This window comes from Desmodus rotundus, chromosome 11, assembly GCF_022682495.2.
Source record: "Desmodus rotundus isolate HL8 chromosome 11, HLdesRot8A.1, whole genome shotgun sequence".
NCBI lineage: Eukaryota > Metazoa > Chordata > Mammalia > Chiroptera > Phyllostomidae > Desmodus > Desmodus rotundus.
In genome coordinates, this window is record NC_071397.1 from 21,919,491 (window position 1) to 21,946,907 (window position 27,417).

The 27,417-nt window shown below is 40.4% G+C and overlaps 1 protein-coding gene across 2 annotated transcripts in view; it reads left to right on the forward strand.

Annotated features, from left to right (window-relative positions):
* The first annotated feature begins 479 nt into the window (after nt 1-479).
* Nucleotides 480-27,417, forward strand: part of PRIM2 (DNA primase subunit 2) — a 274,577-nt gene continuing 247,639 nt past the window's right edge. For both annotated transcript variants that reach the window (XM_024576586.3, XM_053913954.2), the window contains exons 1-5: nt 480-556; nt 1,314-1,473; nt 3,130-3,233; nt 6,425-6,504; nt 7,868-7,988. In XM_024576586.3, coding sequence (XP_024432354.2) covers nt 1,320-1,473; nt 3,130-3,233; nt 6,425-6,504; nt 7,868-7,988 — 459 coding nt within the window. In that variant the 5' untranslated portion in view covers nt 480-556; nt 1,314-1,319. The remainder of the gene's footprint in view (nt 557-1,313; nt 1,474-3,129; nt 3,234-6,424; nt 6,505-7,867; nt 7,989-27,417) is intronic.

Genomic DNA, 27,417 nt, shown 5'->3' on the forward strand with positions numbered 1-27,417 from the left:
CGGTGGGGAGACACTTTGTAAAGTACACGATTGTCTAACCACTATGCTGTACACCCGAAACTAATACAATATGGAATGTAAACTGTAATTGAAAAATAAAATTTAAAGTACTTAAAAAAATCCACAACTACGAGTTCCTAAGAGTGAGCCGGGTGCAATAAAGGAGCTTAGTAAATGCCTATTCTGCCTCCATTCTCCCCCAGATCGAAAGTGATGCGTGCCAGCCTTGTGGGTTAAAGCGCCACATTGTCAACTTGTGGAATCGTTTCTGGTCTCCCAAAAAGAGTTATTGGTACTGGACTCTTCGGCCGTGGAAATTTGTGCTGTCAGCATTCCAGCACCCCACTGTCCACCTTTAAAAACTACTAACTACCTCCCCCTCTGCTGGCTCTCAGGCGCGCGCCCTAAGCCCGCTCCGGGCCGCGCTGCGTGGGCGGGGCGTTCGGGGGCGGGACTTCTGTCAGTCATTTCCGCTTCCAGTTTAAGTGAAATCTCCCGCCACCCGGGAAAGCCGGCGGTGGGCGCCTGTGTCTCTACGCTTTTGGTGTGGTTGCAGGTAAGAGACGTGCGGGTGGATTTAGGAGGGACAGCGGTGCTGGTGTTGAGGCTTGCAAGTCGAGAAACAAGGGAGAGCACTTAGCAGGCAGTGGGAGCGGAGGACTGATCTGGCTCCGGTATCGGTTATTGGGTTGGTTGTTTGGGCCGGAGACTCAGGTGCGTTTGAGTTGGTTCAATAGAGACAGCTTCACTGGAGGGGGGTCTGGGAAGGATCGGGGGGTGGGAATTTTTATAAGGAACTTGTGGATGCTTCCTAAAAGGAGTTCCGAAAGACTGGATTCAAGACAGTTGTTTTGTTTCCACGGGTCATTAAGATGGGAAGTAACTGGACCCGGTCCAGTAAGTTTCTTATTATATAGAACTTGCCGCGCTTTCCCATGAATACAGGATTGCAGCCGGTAAGAACTTCACCTTAACTCCTGGGACGTCAGAGTCTAGGGACCGTGGTACACAGAGTGAGCAGGCAACATCACCTGACTCTCATGTTGATGGAAGTTAGGATGACCGCCTGCGTCTTCTCTAACAACCAGCAACCCCCCCCCCTCCCCGCCACTAGTTACAGAATTGTTACAGGTGAATTGTAGAAAATCTGGAAAATACGGAAAAACATCGCCCAGGGATATGCCCTTGAACTTCAGGGTTTTTTTCCCCTGTGCGTGTAGAGTTGCTGCTTTTTTGTTTATGTTTTTGGTTTGTTGTTTTCTATTCAACTCCAGTTTCCATCATTTCCACCTTTTCATGCGCTTTCTTACAAGGTCACGATGGAGTTTTCTGGAGGAAAGAGGAAGAAACTGAAGTTGGGAGGTGACCAGAGGAACGCTTGCTACCGTCACAGCCTTCAGTTTTACTTGCAGCCGCCCACTGAAAACATATCTTTGATGGAGTTTGAAAACTTGGCTATCGACAGAGTTAAATGTGAGTGATATTTGAATTAGAACTTAGATATTCATGAGCACCTCACTTATACTTTGTGAGAATGAGTATGGTAATTTATTTCCTTTATTAAGCAGTCCATTCAACAAGTATTTTTTGAGAGTTTGCTATTCATTTATTTACCGTGCAGTTCATATTTATTGAGTCCACTGGACTGTAGGTGGTAGGGATTTTGAGGTGAATAATGTAATTCTCATCTTTGACGAAGTTGTATTCTAGTAGATGGTGACAGGTATCCAAAATAAAAATGATAATTTAGTATTTTAAAGGCTGTAGTAGTGGTGGTGGCTAAAGCTAGTGGAGATGGTGATAGCCAGAAACGGAGCAGGACTTGGGGGAAGATAATTAGTTTGCGTTGGTATACCTGAATAAGGAGGTACCTGCGGGGCATGGGTTTATGTTCAGGATTTAGCTGAGAAGTTTTTTTAACTCTTGAATTCAAAAATACCTCTATTTTTGTATTAAGGGAAGAGAAATTCATCTGAAGGAGGATTGACAAGGGGCTTTAGGAACTTCTAAACAAGATTCAGAGTGGTTCACTGGATGATTGGAGGGCTCTGCTTCTTCACTATTGTGTCTTTTTCTCTGCTTCATCAAAAAGCAAGGGCTATCTTTCTGATGAGTCTGTGCTGAGTAACGAAGAGGACTGCCTAGTGGGCAGCTCCACGTGAGGGATGCAAACAAGGGGTGCTTAATTTTTTTCTTCTTTTCTGTTCCTCAACCACAGTGGTTCAGGATAGCAGTGATTTTCACAGTTTCTCCCTTCCTCCTGGTTGATAATCTTTGGTATTAGATTATGCTGTGGGATGTCAATATTTTCTGCACGTGAAAGGAGGTTATCCTCTTATAAACATATAATTTACGATGTCTGTCTGAAAAAAGTCCAGCTATTGTTAATATATTGAGAACGGTTTGCACAGCATTGATGTAACCTGGCAGCCAAGGAGAGTGGACTGGAATGTGTATGTGTGAACAATGACGACTTTAACGTACTAGTCATTGGGGTCAGTACACTACCTTGAGTGAGCATGTGTACCGTGTGGCCATTGCATTCAAAATGACAGAGCCAGTAGAGCAATGAATCTGCTGCGTCTGCAGGCAGCTGGTGATTGGCAGCTTCATCACAACAAGTGCCCGCTCCTGCATCACGTCTCACGCAGAGTTCTTTGGCGAGACATCAAATCACCAGGTGACTCAGCCCCGACTACTGCCCAGATTTGGTGCCCTATGACTTCTGTCTTTTCCCAAAACTAAAGTCACCTTTGAAAGGGAAGAGATTTCAGACCATTGATGAGATTCAGAAAATTACCACGGGGCAGTTGATGGCAATTGGGAGAACTGTTGAGGTCCCAAAGTGTCTACTTTGAAGGAGACTGAGTCACAATTGTCCTATGTATAGTGTTTCTTGTATCTTGTGTCGTCTTCAATAAATGTTTCTGTTTTTCATATTATATGGCTGCATACCTTCTGGACAGACCTCATGCATATTGTACTTGCAGAAAATAACTGTTACAACTTGTCATCTTTTATAAATAATTATGGAATTGCTATTCATAGATTTTATGCCTCAAATTCAGTTTTTAAAAATAACCTTGTATTTATATGTTTTTCTTTTATTAAAAAAATTATCTTTTTCAGTGCTAAAAGCAGTTGAACATCTTGGTGTGAGCTACGTGAAAGGAAGTGAGCAATACCAGAGTAAGCTGGAGGCTGAGATTCGAAAGGTCAAGTTTTCTTTCAGAGTAAGTAAAAGAGGGAAAAAAGATTCCTTCAGTTTCTGTATATTCATGTACTGAGTATCTGTTATGGGAAGGGGCTTGTATTAGGCACAGGGCTTTCATAATGATTAATATAGCATTGACTTTGTCTGAAGGTACGTACAGTCTCCTAGGGGTGATGGACATGTAGTAAGATGATTGTTCTATGGTGGGGCTTTTCAAATTTGGGACTGCGGACATTTTGGGAATGCTAATTCCTCGCTGCAGGGTCTGTTCTGTGCACTGCAGGATGCTCAGTAGCATTCCTGGTTTCTATCCACTGGGTGTTTCCAGACACTACCACGTGTAGCTGAATGCTGCCATTGGAGGTGTGCCTTAGGAACTCCGGTGGCACGAATAGCCACGCAGTTCAGATTGGGGTGGTTTGGGGTGGTTTGGGCAGGCTTCCCAGAGGACGTAGTGCTGGGATTGCATCTCTATGGATGCTTTAGATTTTTATTTTGGGAAGATGACCATGAACAGTGGATTGATAGGCTCACGTCTGGTAGGAGGAAAGCCAGTTAGGAGTTTGGAAGTGACAGTGAGTTGAATGGAGAGAAGACGACTGATTGAAGAGATATTAAGGAGGTAGAATCAAAGGATTTTAGTGACTGGTTGCAGGAAGAAGAGAGAGAGAAGGGTTATGAATGACACCCTGGTTCCTAGTTACGACAGTAAGGTGGATGGTGGTGATATTTGAGGTGTGATACATAGGAGGAGAAGCAAGACTTAGAAGGAAGATGTTGAGTTTAGTTCTAGATACGGGCTTCAGGTGCCTGGGGAGATGTCTGGTGGACATGGAGGTCTGGACTTAGGAAACATCTGGAGAAGGAGTATAGAATTAAGAGGAATGTTGGAATTATCAGGAGTAGGTAAGAGCACTATAGGAACATATCGGAGTGAGAAGAGAAGGTGACAGAGGACAGGATGTGAGAAATACTCATTTTTAGGCTGAAGTACAATGTAGGAGTTTGGGAAGGAGCTGCCTGGCCCCCAAAAAGATACCTGAAAGCCGGAGAACTGCCTGAAAAGACCTAGAGCACAGACCATAGGAACATTTACATGACTATCTGATATCTGGATGGGAAAGGAAACTAGACATAATAACAAAGAAAAAAAGTCTAAGATTTGACTCTAAAAATATAAAATTGTGCATTTAAAAAAAATTACAAAAATTTTTGCAGTCATCAAACTGTAGGAAATGTTCACCATAAATATTTTTCAAAACTGATATTATCAAGATGTGAAGAACTATGTCAATTAATTTGAAAAAAAATCCTAATATGAAATTGATAAATGATATTAATAGTGATATTATAGGAATGACAACAGCAAACATTTCATGCTTATTGTGCCCCAGAGTTTGTCCTGAGTGCGTTGCATATATTAACCCATGTGACCCAGACAACAGTCCTATCAGGTGGTGCTGTTGTTACCCCTGTTACGTGGGTGAGGGTCCTGAGTGACAGGTTGCTGAAATAACTTGCCCAAGGTCAGGAGACAGTTAATGGTGGAGCCAAGATTCCAACAGTTTCAGAAGCTTCAGATAGATCACGAGTTATACAGAATCCACCGATTTCTCAGTGAGGTGGACTCTGTATAGTAGAAGCCCCAGAGACGACAGTGGTTGGAGGGGGAGGCTGAGGGGTGGAGATGGAATGTGCACTCTGTTAAGCTGTTTAGCTGGAAGGCCAGGGGAGAGCTGAATATGGAGGAAGTTGTAGGTTGTTGTAGAGCTGAATATGGACGATGTTGTAGGGAAAAGTGAAGACACACATATGTATATATACATACACTTATATGACAGGACATAGTTAAACATTTATAAGCTGAGCAGGAAGATCTAGAAGAGAAAGAAGAGGAGAGGAGCTTGAAGATACTTTGAGAGAGCATTGATAGATCACAGTCCTTAGGCGGGAACAGATAGGTCGCAGGGCTTAGGTGCAGGAATTAGCTTTTTGTAGGGGGGTGGAGAGACACTTTGTCCATGGGGAAGGAAGGGAAGGGAAGGGAAGGCGTGTGGACACAGAAGCTTGGAGTTGAAGAAGTCAGCCTGGTGGCATTTATTTTCTGTGAAATAGGCGAAGTCATCAGCCGAGAGAGAAGGGGAAGGTGGTGTGATACGAATTTGGGCCAACAGTGAAGAGTGAAGTAGCTCTTCTGAGAAATGACAACACAGATGATTGTGTGTCTAATCCCAGGTCTGCTGCTTAAAAGTTTTGTGACCCTGGACAAGTTACATACCTGCCCTGTGCCTCACGTTCCTCTTTAAAATAGGGATACACAGCAGAGTCTACCTCATAGGGCTTTTTTTTTTGTTGTTAAAGGATTAAATGGGTTAATCGATTATAGTGCCCGGTACCTTGTAAGTGTACAAGACGTTTGTCCTTACTGTTTTGGACTTGATAAGGTTTCCTTAGCATTGATAAAGGTCCAGCTGAGGTTAGAGGATGTGATTTTTTTTAATACTCCAAATTCCCAAAGTTGTGTATTTTATCATCAGAGGTTCTCAGCATTTTGGAATAGGACTGCAGAGTATAGCTATAGATGAATTTAGAATCTAGGTTTTGCCAGAAGGTTGAAAGGCGAGAAGTTGAGGGTTGATGTAAGAAGTTGTTGAAGCAGTGAGTACCTTGGGTATATGCTGGATAAAAAAGAAAGTTAAGCCCTGGCCAGGTGGCACATTTGGTGGGAACGTCATCCCGTACACCGAAAGGTTGTGGGTTTGATTCCTGGTCAGGGTACATACGTAGGTCGTGGGTTTGATCCTCTGCCCAGGTGTGTGATTGTGGTGGCTGAGGGCAACTGATCGATATTTCTCTTTCACATCAGTGTATGTTACTCTCTTTCTCTCCACTCCCCCTTCCTTTCTGTCTAAAATTGATAAACATACCTCTTTGTGAGAGGGTTAAAAATTAAAAACAAAGGTAAGAGAAAAGGAGTTGATAGGAAGAAAATAGTGAGTATTCAAACCCGGGAAGTTTGCTGAGATGAGTTCAGTTCTCAGTTTCACCCCATTGCTAACTTAAGTAAAATGGTAATTATCCTGGAAAGCATACTGTAAAATTTGTGCCTTTGAAATTTTTACTTTACATTGGCATATGCTGACTCAGTTCTTCTTTATATCTCTAACTACTCTAATGCATTTATTTTATTCATATATCATTACTTTTAAGGAGAACTTAGAAAATGAATACGAAGCACGAAGACGAGATCACATTTCTCACTTCATCTTGCGCCTTGCGTATTGCCAGTCGTGAGTACACGTGTATGCTCCCTGTCAGGTCTGATGTCTCGGGCTATGAGTTGTGCACGGAAAGTTAACATGTATTGTACTGAACATAGGAAACCTGAGAACAGCACCAGAAACCAGTGGTTCATATTGCAGCGAAGTTTTTGAAACAACCTATTTACTATAAAGTATCCAAAAAAAAAAAAATCCCATTGCAAAATTTTGCCTGTTGAAACACTTTACCTTTTTGGGAGAGTTTCTTCATTTGTGATTTAAAATTGGAGGGGATTTCGTTAAGAAGAGGAATTTTTATACCGTTTTTTTTTTTTCTTCAGAAGAAAGTGCTAATATTTATGAGAAATAATGAATCAAATACACACTTGAATTTGATACAGGTATTTAGAAGTTGAGGCATGTGGGCTACTGACCATTAGATTGAGTATTTTCCTTCTGTGGTTGGTTTTTGTAAGTCAATAGTGCCACCCAGAGGAAAAGCAGTTAGTTGCCTTTTATTTTAAACTTTTTTTTCCTGTGTTAATTTTGGCAAAATAACATATCTATGAGGTTTTTTTCTGTTTCTTTTTACTAATAGGTTTATCAAATGTGAATGTTGAATTGCTTACTATCCCAAGATAGTAACTGAGAAATTGTTGACCAGCTTTGGTCCTAGAGCTTTTGTTTTGTAAAAAAGACCATGTAGTTTATGCAATGTATGTGGTGAGTTTATTGCTGACAATGTGAAATCCACTTTGGAAAAAACTAAATCATTTTGTACATGTGGTAGCATAGTTGTTATTATAACAACAGTAATGCTGATTATGCATCTGTGTTCTAAATTAATATACAGTGTTTGTGTGTTGGCTTTTAAAAATTGAGGTATACTGTGCATCTTAGATTTAGGGAAATTATAAACAGTAAAGCTCTAAGCAGAGGTTACATTGAGAAGTTTATCTGATCATAATCTATTCAAAGATAAAGTTATCTTTATAAAGTTTGGATTTATTTGGTGTTGATGAAACCACTTTAGGCACAAGTAATGACCTACATTCTAATGTAATTGACTGTTTTGCAGTTATATTAAATACAGTGGACTATTTTATATTACTGGATAATGATGAAGCTGGGCTCGAAGTACACTGTATGTGATTCTTTTCCCGTAATGTGCATTGCACCTCTCTCCCCGTATTCACCCCATCCCTGGAAGACTGCGGTGTTTGGTATTTGTACCGTGTTTATTACAATAGAGCCCTTTCACTTCGTCCATTGGTGTCTCAGTCATGGTTGAATATTGTTTTGTAGAAACTTCTTGGACTTAATAATTGGTGGGCTGTTAAAGTAATCATCGAACATATCATTTATACTTATAATTTTCCTCTCTCCCTTTCAGTGAAGATCTTAGACGCTGGTTCATTCAACAGGAAATGGATCTCCTTCGATTTCGATTCAGTATTTTACCCAAGGACAAAATTCAAGATTTTTTAAAGGATAGTCATTTGCAGTTTGAGGCCGTAAGTATATTTTTGTGGTCATTTCTAATTGCTTTCACTATTCTTCCCTCCTAGTATTGGTGCTAGTGTTGGTGTGTGGAGTTCTCTGTACATTTTCTCCCCAAGTGTCTGCCTGAGAGGCTGGCTATTGGTTTCGCGTGACAATGAAGCTTTCCTTTCATTGGAAGAAAAGGGGCTCCTTAGTACCTCGGCCTCATGTTTAGTTGCTTTCGTAACTATGTGATTAATTCAAAAACATGAAATTTATAAAAGTTCATCTTGAAGCAGAATCTTGTAGGCCAAAAATTTAAAGCAAATAACATTTTAAAGAGAGTAGAAGTGGTAGTACTTATTTCCAACAATGACGTTTAGAGGGGTTCATACTTTATTTGAAAAGTCAGTTGTCAGTAAAATCTCTGAATAGTTTTGAAAGTAACTTTGCAGACAAACATGAGTAATTGACCTATAGTAATTCCACTAAGAAGTGTCTGGGACATGGTTAGCAGGGATAAGCGTTGTGGGAGGAAATAGAATTTATGTCCTTTAGGTGTCTCTATGCTGCAGTAGGAAGGCTGAACCACTTTGCCTGGGAGGAGCTGAGTAGTCAGATGGTAGTAGGACTGGTTGAGACTCAACTTGGGTGTCAGAATGGGTGACTTGAGGCCAAAATAAAATAAAATTTGGAGTAGATGAAAGACAGCCTGTCTGAGAAGTGGAAGATGTAAGAATCAATGTGGGTTATTGAGCTGGAAAGAAAGAGACTGCTTGGAGGGAAGTAAACAAACATTTGTAGACATTTATAGTCTGTTATGTGCTTGGGAGGCATGTGCCACAGCTTCTCTCACTTCTCAGAAGAGCCCCAGGAGGTTTCTGAGTAATATCTGCCCAGGCCTAGAAAGGCATCAAGTTCAGGACCTTCTCACCCAGGCCCCAGGCTTTCTCCACTTGCTTTTAACTTTGCTCCTTTGCGAAGTTCAGTATTGCTAATATCGGTGACAGTCAGCTTATCCTTTCATACTAAAAATAATTTACATTTTTGCCATTTTCGACATTATTGATTTTATTATGTCATAGAGAAAAAGTGTCCTGAGATTTACTCTCTATTTTAGAGTATCTTAACATGTCAGCAAGTATAATTTTTTAAAGAGAAAACTGTGTTTCTTTTTAAAAAAAAAACTTTTAAAACTAATGTATAAAATATATAGAAAATTGCACAGATCATAAGTGTATGGCTCTGAAGTGTCACAAAGTGAGCATTATCAAGGTTAAGAACTAGAATGTTGCTGTAACCCTGTGTTCCCTTGTGCCTCCTCCCATTCACTGCCTCCTGCCTTCCCCCTAAAAGTAACCACTGCCCTTTTAATATCATAAATTGTCTGTTTTTGACCTTTATATAAAAAATATCACATGGTATATCCCCCACTCCCAGTTTCATTGAGGTATAATTAATATTTACCCCAATAAGGTTAGTTAACACATCCCTCACCTAACATATTGACCGTTTTGTTGTTTTAGTGAGAACATTTAAAATCTACTGTTACAGCAACTTTCTAGTTAGGATCCAGTACAGCATTATTAACTGTAGTCAGCATGCTGTGTGTTAGATCCCTGGAACTTATTCTTCGTATAGTTAGAAGTTTGTATCCTTCGACCAAAATCTCATTTCCTCCACCCCCAGCCCCTGGCAACCAGCATTCTACTCTCCGCTTCCATGATTCGGCCGTTTTAGATTCGACATATAAATGAGGTCACAAGTGTAAGTTTTTAAATAACAGCTTTATTGAGATAGAATTCACACGTCTTGAAATTCATCATTTTAAAATGTACAGTTCGTTCATTTTTAGTGTAATCACGGAATTGTGCAACCATAACCTCAGCCTAATTTTAGAACATTTCATTACCCTAAAAAGGAAACTTGTACCCATTAGTAGTCACTCTCCATTTCCCGCTCTCTCATCCCTTGGCAGCCACTAATCTACTTTCTGTCTTCGCAGTAAGATTTGAAATTGAGAAGTGTGAGTCCTCTAACTGTCCTTTTTTGAAGATTATTCTGACTACTCTGGGTACCTTGCTGTTCTTATTTTAGGATAAACTTGTCAGTTTGTGCAAGGAAGCCAGCTGGGAATCAGACTGGGTTTGCAGAGACTACGAGCATCAATTTGGGGAATATATCCATCTTAATATTAAGTCTCCTGATCCATGAACATGCAATCTTATTCTATTCTTAAGATTTAAAACATTTTTCTCATACAACATAGTGTACTTCTTTTGTTAAACTGATACCTAAGTATTTTATTCTTTAATGTCATTGTAAATAGAGTTGCTTTTTTTTTTTTTAATTTCATTTTTGGAGTGTTCATCGCTAGTGTACTGAAATCTGATTGATTTTTATATATTGAGCTTGGAAGTCATTTATTAGTCCTAGTAATTTTTAGTGGATTCCTTAGGAGATTATGTCTCTTACCAATGGATAACCTTACTCCTTTCCAATCTGGTTGCTTTTTATTTCTTTATTTTTGCCTGACTTCCCTAGCTAGGCTCCCTAGTACTATACGAACAGAAGTGGCAATAGTGGACAAACTGGCTTGTTTCTGATTTTCGGGAGACATATTCAGTCTTCTGCCCTGACACGTGATGTTGGCTGTGGATTTTTTGTAGATGCCCGTTATCAGATTGAGGAAATTTCCTTTAAAATTCAAGTGAGGAATATAAATATGTTTTATTTGTCCATTCTAAAAAATAAAAATAAAATTTAGTTGAGCTTTTTCATCATGAGTGTTAGATTTTTTCCAAATGCGTTTCCTGCACCTGTTGAGTGATCGTATGGTTTTGTTCTTTATTTTATTAATATGGTAAATGTTACATCAGCCGATTAACTGGTGTTTGGATGTTAAAGTGACCTCGCTGTGATATTCTTGGAATCAAGCCCCCTTGGTCATACTGCATGATGCTTTTTACGTATCTCCGGATTTGATTTGTTGGGATTTTGTGGAGGATGTCTGTGTTTATCACTGAGGGATATTAGGGTAGTTTCCTTGTGATGTTTGTCTGGTTTTGGTATTAGGATACTATTTGGCCTCATAGAACCCTTCTTTTGTGATTTTTGAAAACGTCGTGCAGGTTTGGTATTCATTCTTTAAATGTTTGGTGGCATTTATAGTGACTTTATCCCAGGCTTCTCTTTGTGGGGTGTTTTTTTTAAATAAAGATTTTATTTGTTTATCAATTTTAGAGAGATAGGGAGGGAGGGAGAAAAAGAAGGAGAGAATCGTCGATGTGAAAGGGAAACAGTGATCAGTTGCCTCTCCTATGTGCCCCAACTGGGGACTGAACCCGCAACCCAGGCAAGTGCCCTGACCAGGAATGGAACTTGGGACCTTTTGCTTTGCGGGATGATGCCCAACTAACTGAGCCACACCGTCAGGGCTGTGGGGTGTTTTAAAACTACTAATTCATTTCCTTGTTATAGATCCACTTAAAGTTTCTATTTATTTTTGAGTTAGTTTTGGTAACTTGTGTTTTGTTGGAATTTGTGAGGTTTCCTCTAAGTTACCGAATTGATGCACGCAGTTTTCCACAGAATTCCCTTGTAATTCTTTTTATTTCTGTGATATTGCTAATTATGTCCTGTTTTTCCTGATTTTATTAAGTCATCTCTTATTTGGTCATATAAGTAGAGGTTTGTCAATTTTGTTGATCCTTTTGAATACTTAACTTTTTTTTTCTCTTTTGTTTATTTCTTATTTCTCTAATTTCTGTTCTTTAGTCTTATCAGTTATCAATCTTTATTATTTCCTTCCTTTTACTTGCTTTGGGTTTAGTTTGCTCTTCCCTTTCAGTTTCTTAAGGTGAAGTTCAGGTTACTGATTTGAAGTGTTCTATTTTTTTATTCTATTTATTTGAATTTTTTAGTGAGAGGGAAAAGGAGGGAGAAAAAGAGGGAGAGAGAAACATCAATGTGAGAGAGAAACATTGATCAACTGCCTCTCGTACGCCCCAATAGGGGGCCTACCGTACAACCCAGGCATGTGCCCTGACTGGGAATCAAACCAGTGACCTTTCGCTTCACGGAAGGACGCCAAACCTACTGAGCCACATTGGTCAGGGCCATTGGTTGCTTCTTGTATGTGACCTGCCCGGGGATTGAACCTGCAACCTTGGTGAATGGGATGATGCTCTAACCAACTGAGCTACCCTGCCTGGTGGATCTACTCTACTTTTAACTAGTGTTTATTGTCGCAAATGGTTTTTCTTATTACTCTGGTTGCTAGTGTGTTTGCTATAATTTTTTCTTTCTTCTTTTCTTTCTATTGTATTTCATTCTGCAGGTCATTTGAGGGGCATTATAATAAACATACTTTAAAGTAAGATGTAGAAATATGGAAAAATGAAAGATTGACTGAAGAGAAAATTAATATCCACATTTGTATGTCAGCGGAGGGGAGGGTATCCAATACAGTTTCTAGAAGGAACAGTAATTTTGGCTTCTTGTGTGACTGTTTTGGTTTTTCTAGTTCAGAGGTTGTCAGTGGGGGCACAGGATACAGGTGGTCCTCCTAGGGGCTTTATCAGAACTTTGGGTAGAGGTGTGTACAGTGTGAAAACCATTACGCCTTTTGTTTTTGCAATAAACACTGTAGAATGTAAGAGGTGGTCAAGAATTTGTAGCCAGTGGGGATTCCTGGAGTGAGAAAGCATTGCAGGGACCTGGCGTAAAAATCACTCCTGTGATAGATCGCAGGCACTCTCTGGGCAGAGACTGTTCCCTCCTCTTCTGGTGCTCTCCCATGGCCTCTGATGCAGGTGACTGAGGGACTTGAATTCGGGTGCTGTTGATTAGTTAGGTCCCATAGCTCTTCCTGTTTCCCAACTTTTGCCATTTCATTAATATATGGAAATATGCACATTTTCTTCATTTTGATTAGACTGTTTGGTTTGCATTTGAAAACTATTGTACTGAAACAGATGTCAGTGATGCTTTTAGATGCAAGACCCATGCTTTAGCCTCAGGACAGAACAAGGGTTGGGGAAATGTTATTAGCATTTGTCACACAAGCTGGTCTCCGGTGTGAAGGACACAGTGGGAGTGGAGAGTGGGGGGTTTTCTACGTCACAGAGGCTGGGCTGCTGGCACACACATCTTCGAGTGTACTTGGAAGTCAGGTGTGTGTGCGTGCTGTGTTTGTGTGCCTTTCTCTATCTTTTCGGTTTCATTAAAATGACAATGACTTTTCCGGGGATCCCCTTCTGTAAAATAAATGTTTTTATGTTATGAGGAAATGCAGTGTCACAACTAAATTGCACTGTGTTTGCTTTGATGGAGAAGTACAGAAAAATAGATAATTAATTTCTTTGCATAGTTTTTTTTTTCCCCTTCAATTTTGCTTTTGTTCAGTTTGCCACGGCTGATGTAATTTTATTTGATAGAACTTGGAGGAGGCGCGTGGGCCAATTATCGGGTCTTGGGGCTCTTGGGCTCTATTTCTGGCTCTGGCAATGCTTTGATACTTGGCTCTTCCTCTAAGGGTGGGTTTCCAGTCGCTAGCAGATTTTAAATCTTTAGGACACACAACAGAAAGCCTTACCACGAAGTATTCAAAAAGGAAAACTCGTGTTTTTTTACTTTTGGACTTCAGTGTAAGTGGCTTGGATTTTTCTAGGAAGGATTAGAAATGGACAAATAAGCCTTGCTGTCTGTGGGGACCATCTGGGATCTCTCACTGCTGAGTCGATTGACTTACCCTGCTGTCACATTAGAGGTGAGTGGGTAAGGTTAAACAGATTCTATTCACGCTTCTTCAGTTGACCAGTTAGGGAAAGGTCAGGTTTGACAGCTGTCAGCCACTTGACAGCAGCTTGTAATCCACCTCAATGTTTTCCAGCCTCAGGACCGTCACAAATATTTTGTAATTGATTCGAAATGCCAGCGGAGCTACTGGCAGGATATTTTCATTAGAGTGGTACAGAACGGCAGGGGCAGTGAAGGTGAGCATCCTAAAAGACGTGGAGAGGATCCTGCGTGTCGCAAATGAAAACTCCATTGCTTCTTAAAGGAACTAGTGCTGTTCGGTTGCCAGACATGTTCCGGAGCGAAGACTCTGAGGGAAGGCAAGTGTGGCTGGCAACCTTATTGCCCTGCTCACTGGAAACAAGTACATGCGACACTTGTAATTGCTTATTTTAAAGTAGTTTTTCTTTATCCTGAAACTAACATTTAAAATTTGCTTCTTAGCCCTTGTAGTTGGAAATCTTAATTTCTTTTACCTTAGAAATAATTTCATGTCAGTTTTGGCTGATGACTTCTTTTCAGAGAACATGAATTAAAGTTTGTACTTTGTAATTGAAAATGCTGGTTATGTGAATTTGTTAGGAACTTTTGGATGCCTTTCTCCAGTTAACATTGGAACATTGATTTTACATTGATTTAGTAGTTTCACATGTGTAGACTTTTAAAATAGCTTTCGGTGTTTACTTGTGTATCCTTGTTTCTTAGATATTTGCAAGTTGACCTTAAGGTAGCCGTGGTTTTCTGATCATTTTCGCCCTTTCTTTACAGGGTAGGACAAACGTAGGTTTATAGTTGTTTGTATGGAAAATAATACAATAATTAATAACTGATAATACAAGAATACACTGTGTGTTTGTGTACTCACAACTGTCACCTACTTTTGCCCCGCCCTGTGTGTTTTCAAGGTTAGTTGTCTAGCTTGGGTTGTAGTCCCTCTGTAATGTACACTTAGCACTGCGGTCCACTCCATTTCTACTCTTTAAAAAGTGAAAATGCCATTCGCTTGATATACATGATTCTTTCTACCTACCCTCTGCAATATATTTATAAATTATAAGCCTATTAATAAGTTGCAAAGTGATTTTAATGTGGTGCCTGCAAAATGAAATATGTGTACCTTTAATCTCTCCTTTTGACACAGAATAAATTTCAGGCGATAGGGAGTCTGATGATATAGTTGAGACAGGACCCGCAGGTGTAAAAGTGGAACATACTGGAGCACAAATGTATTTGTTAAGCCTGGAAGCTTTCACAGGACTTCTGACAAGCCGTGACCCTGACGGCAGTGGAGAGGGCGTTTGGACCAGAATGAAGTGGGGCAGTAAGACATACACTCTTAACACTTTTGGTGGAAATTTCAGATGTAAAAGGAACCCAGGGGGAAAGAAGTAATAATCAGATGAAGGGTCAAGTTCATTTCTGGAGTGGGGATGTAAAGCGTTTTATGTTCTGTGAATGTGAAGTAGTCAGGTTTGAGTTGGATTTCTTAATGGTTCTAAACATGGTGATCTCTGAATGTTGAGAAAATGTTTGAATTAATTTCTAGAAGAAATAGTTGTTAGTTCAAAAGATTTGCCTCTATTCTGTTTTATGAACAATAGGTAATCTTTAAGATGAGTACAGTAACATGGAGTACTTATCCTTTCCTAGAGTTAAATATTAGGTGAAATATATGTTATACATGAAATGAACTTTTTTTATTGAACTGAATTATGCTGGTTAGCAAATTTCAATTTGTTTTGTATTTTATATAGGAAAATTTATGATTTAGACAGAGTTCTTTGTGTGTTTTTGTTACAATTACTAACTTTAACTTCTTTCCAAAATTATTTAAATAAAGGCATTAACACAGGGCTTCCATTCTGTAAGCAGACTCCACAACTACTTTTACAGTTTTTTTTTCAAATGACGAGAATTATGGAAGCCAACCTTGTATTATTTTATATGTGTTTGTTGGGTAGCTATAGTGTTATATTTGGAGAATGAGGAAAAGTTTCACTGAATTTGCTAGTTAATTGAGGCCTAACCATTTATGCATATAGTTGTAAAAATACACCATGGCAGATGGTCTTTAGTGGCAATATTTTAGAAGTTCACAGAATCTGGATTTTCCTTATCAAGCTACAAAATTAGATTCTGCTCATTATAAGATAGTTTAAACCTAGCTAAATGTGAAACTTCAAGCTGAATTACCCTTGAAGGCTAAAATTAACATATGCAAAAATTTTCAAAATAACTTGCAAAGTCGTTTCTCATTTTTAAAGTTTTTGTACAGCTTTTGAATATGGAATTCCTTGTATTCTCATTGTTGATGACTCCATGTCTATGACTTTGCCCTTGAAAAAAATGTATGACTAAATTAGGTGAAGTTTCTCACAGGTACAGTTATGCCCTAATTGTCTTATAATGTTATATATGTTACCATTTAGATCCTATTATAGTGAAATAAATTTTACTATATATCTTCATCAGTGTTTTAATATTCTCTGTGGTTAAACATTTACATTGTAAAGTGTTATATTTTCTGAAGGTGTTCCAAAATAAGGTACTGAGTTTTTTTAATGTATACATTATTTTTTTTTGTTCTGTAATCTTTCTAACTTTTTTCTGTTCCCCCCAAGCTCCCTGAAAATTTAATCCTTTTTAGTTGGATGTCATGGACTAGTTCAGACCCAGGTCAGACTGCCTTTTCCTAGGACTTTGAATGCGAGTAAGAACCAGGGATGTAGAGTTGCACAAAAAGAGGCTAAACCTTAGTTACAGAGTCCGGAGGAAGTAGTCGCAGTACCGACAGTTGCGTCAGCCCAGGCCCTGTCAGCGTTTCCATCCTGCTGCTCCCTACCCCTGAAGGCATGTAGACAGAGCAGTTAAAATTGTTATTCTGAACTCTGTCCGTTTACTCTCTACCTGCCACTGATTGCTGATCTCTGACTTTTTGATTTCTGGTGCCATGCTCGAGCTATTGATACCTGCCAACTGTCTGGCTTTTTTGCCCCTATTAGCTCTGGTTAAAATGTGCTCTCAATTCCAGTGTCCCATGATGCTTTTGGGCAAGAGAATCCTTCTGTCATCCATACTGGAGCCTAATAGTCAGATATTTTCCAGCTCCTTTTAGTTGATCCAGGAGCAAAGCCTCTGCATGAACGTTAGAATATCTAGAGGACTGTTTGGGAACTTGCATGGGGCTGTTATTCATGAAGGAAGGAATGCTTGTTGAATACTCAACGAGCAGTGGACTTACTAAGGTTTTTGTCTGCCCAGTGATGTGAAGAGTCAGAGGAGAGAGGTTAGTCACCAGCAGCTAATGTTTGTTATCTAGTTACGGAGTGCCCCACACTTAGCTAAGTGCTTTACCTGGGTTATATAATTTAATCCTCACAGCAGCCTCAGGATGAAACTGAGACTCGAGAGCGGTTAAGTAACCCCCCCCCCGCCCAGAGTTAAGTGATACAACTGGAATCCAAAAATCAGACCTCTAGGTTTTTTGACATGTGTAAATTACAGAGTATGTTATGAAATATCTGAGCAGATTTCTTCTCAGCTCGACCTTGACTAGCGCGGCACGGAAGTGGGGTAGATGCTCACACACAAGGTGAGAGATTTATATTAACGTAGGAAATTAAAGCATTCAGTGTAATTTTACCAAGATGTATTATTTTAGCTGACAGTTCTCGGCAGAAATGGAAATGAAATACAGTATATGAAATATAATGTGAGTATAATAGTTTCCCAGTATAATATGTGTGCTACTTCTAGGGAAAATATTTTATTCACACAGCTCCGTTGTTGAGGGCTCATAATCTAGCCCATGGCTTTTCTATGCCCTTTATAGCTTTTCTTCTCTGGTACCTGTTTTTTTTTTTTTTTTCCTAAACCTTTCTTTGATCACATTGTATGTTTTAGTTCATGTTCAACAATAACTCATGTAATATTCTAAGATTAGTGTAAACCGAAATCCAAGAGTAGATTTATGCTTGAGCCAGGAATAATTTAATTTAACAGGCCAGCAAAAGAAAAGTTATGGAGGTACACAGGTTGTTTCAGACTGGGCCATTTAAAAAAATATTTATTATTAGAGAGGGGGGGGAGGAAGGAGAAAGGGAGAGAAACATTGATGTGTGAAATAATCATTTGCCTCTCACCGGCCCCCAACGGGGGACCTGGCCTGCAACCCAGGCACGTGCCCTGACTGGGCACCGAACCGGCGATCTTTCCGTCTGCAGGCCTGCGCTCAATCCACTGAGCCACACCAGCCAGGGTGAGGCCGAGCCTTTTAGGAGGATAGCTTCTTGGTTCAGTTTAGGGGTTCCACACTGGAGGGGCTCTGTGTCCCTACTGGATGTTCTGGACATCTTTGTGGTACTTTCGGTGGTCGTACAGTGATTCACGGGGACTACAGGCATTTAACATACAGGAAACGGGGGAGCTGGTGCGCCGCCCGCACGCTGGATCGATGGTTCTGTGCAACCGGGACTTTTCCCGTGCGCTGCTTGACTTTTTATGTTCTTTGTACATTTATGTGAACCAAATAAACAAAACGAAACAAACTCTGTTTCTAATGATCTAAATCTACAACCAAACAGTTTTAGAAGTAAACACAAAGTGTTTTTCCCCCCATGGTTTTATAAACCCCGATTGTTCCTAGAATGCAAAGTGCAACTACTGTGTTATTGGGGGAAGATTGTACTGTGTTTTGTTCTGAGTGTTTCTGCGCGTGGCTCACTTCCTTGGGAAAGCACGTCACTGACGTGGTGTTGAGGCTCCGACACCACACACACAGTGCAGGTCTGCCCGGGAAGGTGTTACAGTCACAGTGTGCCTAGGAATGGTTACAGCATCTGAGTGCTTGGTCATGTCATTTCATGCACTTCCTGGTCATTTGTGTATTAGTTTGTTTTAAGTTACTTTGCTTTTATTTTTTTATTAAATGTTATCTATGGAATTACCCCCTTTAAAAAAGCGTATTGTTTACCTCATTGACACTTACGTAGCTGTCATTAGAGGCACAGGTTACAGCTGGATGTCTTCCTATTTTTTCTTTGTAAAAAATAACCTTCTTAAGTAAGCCTTGCATGTCACATATTTCCAGGACCCATAACAACTTGTGAGCATGTCAGATGAAGGAAACGGCCAAAAGCGGTATCACAATAATACTTCTTTGTAGTCCTTTTAATGAGCAGAGTTCAAAGCACTTCATGTGTTGGGAATGCAGAGCTTCCCAGTGGAAGAGGGAAGGCAGACTTCTGAGATGCAGAGAATAAGACTGGCTGTCTGCTCACAGATCCTTTAGTGGGTCTGGGGTAGGACATCCAATTCTTTCTGTTCCTCTCAGGGCTGTCTTCATAGAACAGTGATTTTCTGTGGGGGGCCCCACCCACAGAGCTCCCCTGCCGTTGCGGATGAGACTAAATCTACCAAGACATGATCTGCTTGGGGAGGAAAGGTGACCCATCTCTCAGAGAAGGGTCCTGAACATCTCCTGCCCTGCGTCTCTATTGAGTTCAGCTCACGCAGAGATACATAGTGTAGAGATACATAGTATGTATGTAAAGCTCAGCAACCAATGTCCAAAAGGTACAGTCATGAAAAACTGACATCATTTACAGATAATAGTTGAAGAAACACAGGGATTGTCTCTGGTCAGGGTCGGCTTTAGCTCAAGTGTCTGTTTCATACCAACAGGGCAGAGCAAGCCTCAAAGGAAACAATGCATATTCTTTCTCTGGCCAGATTCACCCCTGGGAGCTGTCTGTTCCAGCACAAGCTGCTTCTGGCATTGTATTCAGGCTGAGTCAGGCAGGGAGAGCAAAGCAGCCAAGAGATTAGGAGAATTTTACAGAAAGAATGAAAACTCAGGCCATGACAAAGCTGAGGGGTGAGCTTTCTGCCCCTTCTCTGTAGACCCCTAAGTCCTTCCCTGATGGCCCATTGTGACTGTGCCTGTCTTAGGTTGCCCCTTTCTTGAGGAGTCTTACCTGTCATTGGCTAACCAGTCATCCATCCGGGGCCAAGCAGGGAGAAGTGAGGAAGGCAGGGGTTGTGCTCTGGCCAGGAGGATAGGTTCTGTCTCCTTAGTGGCTCATGGCCCCAAAGCCTTTTCACTCAGCCCTAGCCGTGGGACTCTTGTCCGTTAAGGAGGCTACTGTCCCTGAAACCGGCAGGATGGCTCCCAACAATTTTCCCCCTTTTTCATCTCATGGCACACATAAACTAATCCCTAAAATTCTGTGGCACACCAGAAAATATATATTTTTGCCAATCTCACAAGAAAAATATGTATAATTTTGATTCATTTTCACGGGACGGTTATTGTAATATTGGCTGTTATAGTCGGGTATTGAATGTTTTAAAAGTTCTTGTGGGACACCGGTTGAAAATTGCTTCATAAAACATAGTGAAGCTGCCTTTTCTCCTGGATTGTGCTGTCTGTGTCAGTGAGGATCACCTTTGTATAGAAATAATCCCTAGAGAGTAAATATTTATGATTATGACTTAAAATAGCTAGTCTTGAGGAATGTTAATCATAAAAAGAATTCTAATTTTTTCAAAATTTATTTATTTGCACTTTAATTCATGATTAGGATGTGTAAATATTGCCAAAGAGGAATCCCAAGCCTTATAAACCATTGGGAGAACTTTGTCCTTGGACTTAGGGACCTCTGAAATTTAGTTTGTCAGTCTGCAGGTCCTGAAGTTAAACCCTGAGGGATGGGATGGGTAGGTTAGGATGATGTCTTTCTCTTGCTTCTTTGTTGGAAGCTAAGGTGCCTGCCTGAACTCTGGTCCAAGGCTGGGCTGGTGGGAGAGGGCAAACTCCGCACCCCTCACCCCGCCCCCGCCCCCCAGCAATAGCAGCCTGCTGTTCCGGAATGTGGTGTGGTTGGTTCTTCTTGTTTCCAGCTTGAACACAGACAGTTCCATCGTCTCATTTTCCCTAATTATAGCATAACTCCTACCCCTCTGGACGTCTCCTAGATGTCATATACTCTGTTCATTTAATATTATTTTAATGATTTCCTTCCCTTTGTTATTTCAAGGAAATACACTCATGTACTGTTTCCCACATTAATCTTGGTTTTGGTTGTACATTTTTATGACAAGGAAGTTTGTCACTAAATTATGGGGAAGAGTGGAAAATGAGGTTAGTAAGTGAGGGTTACTAGGGCAGAGGATTACCAGGGGAAGAGAGGAAAATGAGGGCAGAAGGGAATTGTGGAGGGGTTGTGAGGCGTGGACTGACATGTTATAATTCAGTGTGATGACGAGGACTGCAGTACCTGAGTGAGTAAGGAGATGGAGAGTTGGTACCGCTTCACTATCTTCTAGTGAACCGGCCTTCTAACTGCACCTGTGACTGAGCCTATTAAAAACTTAATGAGATTAATTAACTAGCACTAAGACCCTCAGGGTAAAAATAATTGCTGTCAGTTGTGGTTGTTTCACAAATCTACAGATGTGACGAAATGGCCTGGAACTGTATACACATTGTACCAATGTCCTTTGTCCTGGTTTAGATATTGTACTGTAGTTATGTAAGATGTAACCATGGAGGGACACTTGGGACCTCTTTCTACTATTTGTGAAATTTCTTGTGAGTCTATAACTGTTTTATAATTAAAAGTTTTTAAAAAAGAATTGTCAAATAATAGAGACTTATGACACAGTTCTGCTAGGATATTGCCAATTTCTGTGTTGATGTCATATAAGGGGAATTTGTTGACTGACCGGATGAAGGGACTGATGAGGGTCTGGACTATAGCAGTGGCTGTGGCAGTGGAAAGAAGTGTTTGGATGGTAGATATTACCCAAGTAGTCTGAAGATTGGATGACTGATGAAATGTGAGGTGAGGATGACTCCAAGCTATTGCTATGTAGAGTACAAGGATAGTGTAATGTTAGTGATGGTTGGGAATATAGAAATAGGAGTAATGTTTTGGGGATAGGATAGTACATTTGGTTGTGAAAATATTGCTTATGAGTCCTAGTGGGCCAATGAAGATAAGCAGTGGATAATTCAAAACATTACTTTGTGTTCAAGAGGTCATGGTTCAAATTACATAATCAAAATAACAGTAGTATTTGAAATTGTGGAAAAGAAGTTTGCTAAGGGAGAGAATATGAGTGAGAAGACCTGAGAAAGTTAATTTTATAGTGGATTTCTTATGACCCTCCGCAAATTACTTAGCCTCATTTTCTTCTACCATAAAATTGAGACCAGCGTGGTATATCTCTCTTAGGGTTGTTGTGAAACTGAATGAAATTATCTATGTAAATTGCATAATGCTTGGCCCATCGTAAACACTAAAGGTAAGCTATCTTATTATTTACTAAGCACTTTGGTTATGCTGATAAAAACAGAACTGAATTATACTTCTAACTTTAGAAGTTGTATTGGATGTTTGAAATTAAGAAGTGACCTTATTAGCAGTGATATTTTTATTTCTGAAATTAGAACTTTTGGTTTCTGGTCAGTTGTAATCATGGAACTAATTTTTGTGGTAATTATTTAATTCACTTTCAGGTATTTTAATAGAAAGCTCACATTTTTCTTGACTGTTTATTCCTGTATAATGCAAACTTGGGTACGCTAGATGCACTGTCACTTTTTCTCATCTGTTTCTTAATTATATAATTCCTTCAACTTCTGGGATTTAGAGATAAACTCTTGGTGGAATACATGATATTCTTCTTTGATTAGGTAGAGAGTGGGGTAAATGAAGGGTGATGACAATGAAACGGAATAGTACCTGACAGACTGACTGCTTCCGATGAAGACGGGCCACAAGGAGCCCGGGTATACTTGGCGTTGATTTTCCTTTCTGTGTGACGGAATCATTATGCCCTGGAAGTGTCATGTGGGGGAGCCAAAGCACCGTACTTTAGCTTACAAGCAGCCATTCGGTGGAGAAGGGAAAAAATAGTGAAATGACTGAAAGCTCATGCTTTGCTGTTGTTTCTGTTTTTTTCTTCTGCTTTAATAGTAAATGGTTGGGGGGGGGTTATTAAATAGTAAGTAAATAAGACTAAATGGTAGGTGCTTATTAACTGAGTGTTTCAACTTTGTATATGTGTATTTTAATTGTCCTGGTGATATTTTAAGGGTTAAGAGAAATTAGTATTTTCCTTTTATTTTTTTGCATTTATTGTAATTTTTAAGTTTTCTAAATTACTTTTTTTATTGTGCTATCACAGTTGTCCTGATTTTTCCTCCTTTGCCCCACTCCACCCAGCACCCTGCGTTCCCTTAGGCAATCCCCCCACCCTTTTTCATTCACAGGGTCCTGCGTGTAAGTTCTTTGACTACTCCCTTCCCTATACTGTGCTTTACATCCCTGTGGCTATTCTGTGACTACCTATTTGTACTTCTTAATCCCCTCACCTCTCACCAAGTCACCCTCCTATCTCTTTATCTCTAGCCTTTGGCATTTTAATTATGATATGTCTTGAAGTGAGCCTCTTTGCATCCATCTTGTTTGGGACTCTGTGCTTCCTGGACATGCATGTCTGTTTCCTTCACCAAATTAGGAAAGCTTTCTTTCATTATATATTTAAATAGATTTCCATTTTTTTTCTTCTGGCAACCCTAGGAAGCGAATTTTGTACCTCTTGAAGTTGTCCCAAAGGCTGTTTATACTATCCTCACTTTTTGGATTCTTTTTTCTTCTTCTTGTGCTGATTTCTTGTTTTTGCTTCCTTATGTTCCAAATCATTGATCTGATTCTCCGTTTCATTCACTCTACTATTGTTTCCCTGTAAATTATTCGTTATTTTAATTAATGTATCCTTTATTTCTGACTGTGTCTTTTTTGTGCTGTTGAGGTCCTCACTAAGTTCCTGGAGCATCCTTATAACCAGTGTTTTGAACTCTGCATCTGATAGATTGCTTATCTCCATTTCATTTCACTCTTTTTCTGGAGTTTTGATCTGTTCTTTCATTTGGGCCATATTTCTTTATCTCCTCATTTTGGCAGCCTCCCTATGTCTGTTTCTGTGTATTATGAATAGCTGCTTTCACTTAGTGTCTTGGTAGTGTGCCCTAATGTAGTAGGGTTCCTGTAGTCCAGTGGCACAGCCTCCCCTATCACCCAAACTGGGTACTCGAGGTTTGCCCTTTGTGTGGGCTGAGTACACCCTCCTCTTGTAGCTGAGCCTTGGTTGCTGTTGGCAGATCAATGGGAGGGATTTACCCAGGCCAGTCAGCTGCAAGGACTGGCTGTGACCACTGACCACTAACCTCCACCCTCTGTGGAGGATCAGCTGTGCAAGGGCAGGGTGGTGGTTCTCTGACATGGTCTGTAGCTGTCCACTGGGTGTGCTGGCCCTGGGGTTTCCCAGGTGATGCAGGCCAAGGTCAGTCCCCATCTGTGTTTTGCCCAGGGCACCCTGCCTGAGCTGTAAAGCAATCTGAGATGGCTGCTACTTGTGCTGGGCTTGGAGATTTCCAGGCGAAGCCAAGCTGTGAATCTAGGCTGCTAGTTCCAGGCCTGGGGCTCACTGAGGCCAGCTACTGCTTATTTGAGAGGATTTAGGAAGTTGTGAAGCAAGAGCCAAGACTAGCCATTCAAATGAAACAGCAAAACAGAAGTTTGGGCAGGCCTGTAAGTTGGGTGGTGTGGAGTCTCTGGGGATCTCAAAGGCCAGTCAAACAGTTTTAGCCAGGTTGATGGAATCTTAGGCACCAGTCTGCCGGCTCTGTGGGGAGAGGCCCCAGAAAAGGGACAATGGCCTCTGTTCCCCTTGGTGCCAGATACCTCAGCCTCCCCCTGCATGCCACTGGTGTCCCTCAAGCTGCCACCACAGTGCCAGGGCCCAGAGGGAGTGAGTCTGAGTAAATGAGTCTATATGAGGGTTCTTTAAGAGGAAATGCTTGGGGCTGCAGAAGTTTCTTCCACTGACTCAATCCCCGCTGGTTTTTGCAGCCAGAAGTTGTGGGGATTCATCTTCCTGGCACTGGAAGCCTGGGCTGGGGGGCCCAGTATGGGCCGAGGACTTCTCACTTCCAATATATCCATCCCAAATTTTTATCTACCACACGTGGATGGGGGGCCAGCCTGTTCTGCGTCTGTGCTTTTCCTACCAGTCTGGATGGATGTGGTTTCTTAAATTCTGTAGTTTTCAGACTTCCATTCAACTTTATTTCTGTCGGTTCTGAGTTGTGGTTGTTCTGTATTTTAGTTGTAATTTTGATGTGGTTGTGTGAAGAGGTGAGCCATGTCTGCTTATGCCGCCATCTGGACCGGAGTCAAAATTAGTCTGTTCAGTTGGGTACATGTCATCTTCAGAGCTGTAGTTGTTTCAGGTTAGACTGCCGATTCCTTGTCTAATTGAGACCCACTATGAAATGCCTGAACAAAGCAGCCTTTGGAACGTAGGCTTGATTTTTCCAGTCAATGAACTGACTAATATTTTGTTAGTGCCTGTGGATGCAAATCACTGTAAATTATATTAAAAATATTGCCACTTGAGTGAGTCCTTAAAGAAACAGTTTTGGTACTGTTTGCTTGATTAGTGTGCGTCAGAGCTGTTGTTTGGTTTTCTAGATACCGGTTGTTCAGGGATGCAATGGGCTGTGCGTACAAATAGATTGGATTTGCATTTGCAAAGGATAGCTTCTTCATTTTCTTCGTCTCAGTTTTCATTTAGTTTGTTGTATACTCTTTAAAATGGATTAGAATTCATTTTCAATCCCTTTTAAACCTTGGCATGATTTTTTTTCTCTTCTTTTTATTTACCACTTCTGACACACACACATAAAAAAGAGCTGTATTTTGGGTAGAATTTATGGCAGGATAAAGATATGATTTATTTGAAGTTTTTAGTATGCTATCTGTAGTCATGAGTAAAGTCTACTTTTGAATTTTGCTTCCTCTTTTTTAAATAAGAGGATTAATTCTAGAACATAGGGGCTATCTCCAAGACCATGTGTTCATAGAAGTGGGGGTTCAGTGTATGTTAGAAATGATAGCTGTATTTTTCTTCCACCATCCCTTAATCTCTTGCGATCTATTACCTGACTTTGTTTATTAAATCTCAGAGTTGCTTGCTTTTGTTAGCTAATGGGATATTTTGGGCCAGTCAAGAGAGGAAATCCTTAAAAAAAAAAAAAAAAAAAAAAGCCAGCATCACTGTGTGTGTTAGAGAATGTGGTAGTTCCTGTAGGTAAAAATAATGTGGTAGCTTGGTTTGTTGTGATGGCAGCTTTGCTACTTTATTATCTCCTGATTTCTCTTTGTCTAACAAGGAAAATTGACAGGTTACTTACCTTTTTATGAGTGCTTTTTCTTTAAAACTGTGTGATTGAATGCCTGAAATTAACCTTGGCTTCTGCAGTACTGAATGATAAGAGTGGAAAGAAGTTTTTTTCCTCTTCCTTCCCTTCTTCCTTGGTAAAAAAATGCTATTTGAATTGAATTTGGGTAAAGCTGACCTCCGGGAGAGTTAATGGAGAAAAATAAAATGTTCTTTTTCTCCTCTGAGTATAATGTTAATTTGTCCCAAATGACAGAATTAGCCTAAATGTGAAGGACTAGGTTTTAGCAAACTAAGCTGAACTTAATTTGTATTTCTTTCTGTTTCTGTATGTATGGTAAAATTAGATAATTAATAAAGATTTAAAGGAATATCTAACTGATAAATTCACCCTGTTTCACCTTCTTAAACATAAGAAGCACAATTTGCCTAAATTATGCAAAATGCTAATTAAAGGGTTTAATTTGCTAATCATTTCAGTTTGATTAGAGGCAGATGCTGATTATCTGCACAAGTCTAAATGGACCTTTCAGAGATGGCTTTCATTATTTAAAATCAACTTGTCAAACTAATTAAGACATAAACTTAAGGAATAACAAATACCAGTAATTATCTGTAGACTTCTGGAGTGACGCTGGGGAGGATAACCCACCGCGCCGTACACCAGAGACCGGTGCATGCAGTGTCATTGTGAACTTCAGCGTTCCCAAAGGTTAAGAGTTGAACTTTGCCATTTCCCTGAGCTCATTAGATTCTCTAGTTGTACTTTTGTTGGTCCTTTGGGTCTCTGATTTTTTTTTTCCTGGCTCCTTTTTCCTCCTGCAGTGAATCAGGCAGCACAAGGGAGCCCAGATACGCATTCACACCAGGCACAGAAACAGGCAGGTGTATCGGAGACAGGTATGCCAGGTTCTCGTCAGTTACCAAATCTTCATCTTAGTGAGTCTGACATGTGGCAGGGGACGGTCAACAGGTGTGGGTCAGTATTAATGCCAGGAAGCAGGGGGAGCATCTTAGTTCAGTAACTGAGCAAGAATTTGGATCCGTGTTCCCAGTGTTTGTATTCTTCCTAGCTTGTTTTTTATTTTTCAGGGAGAACAAAGACAGAAAACTCTTTAGTTACAAGTATATGGTTTAGAGAAAGAAAGGTGGAAACTGTTTAACTCCTAACCTGAGTCAGATATAAAAGGCCCAGTGACAGACAATGTTCGGGGTTTTGCATTAGAGACCTCGGATGTTGGGATAGGGGATCCTGCCTCGGCAGCACCGAGATGGGGTGGTGTGGGACGAGGTGGCTGCTTTCTCGGTGGGGATAATCTATAGGTCACATGGCCAGGGGTGAAGAGCACAGGCTCTGGGGTCGTACCATTTAGAGTTGAGTCATGGCCAGCCAGCTACTAAATTTTCGTTTTC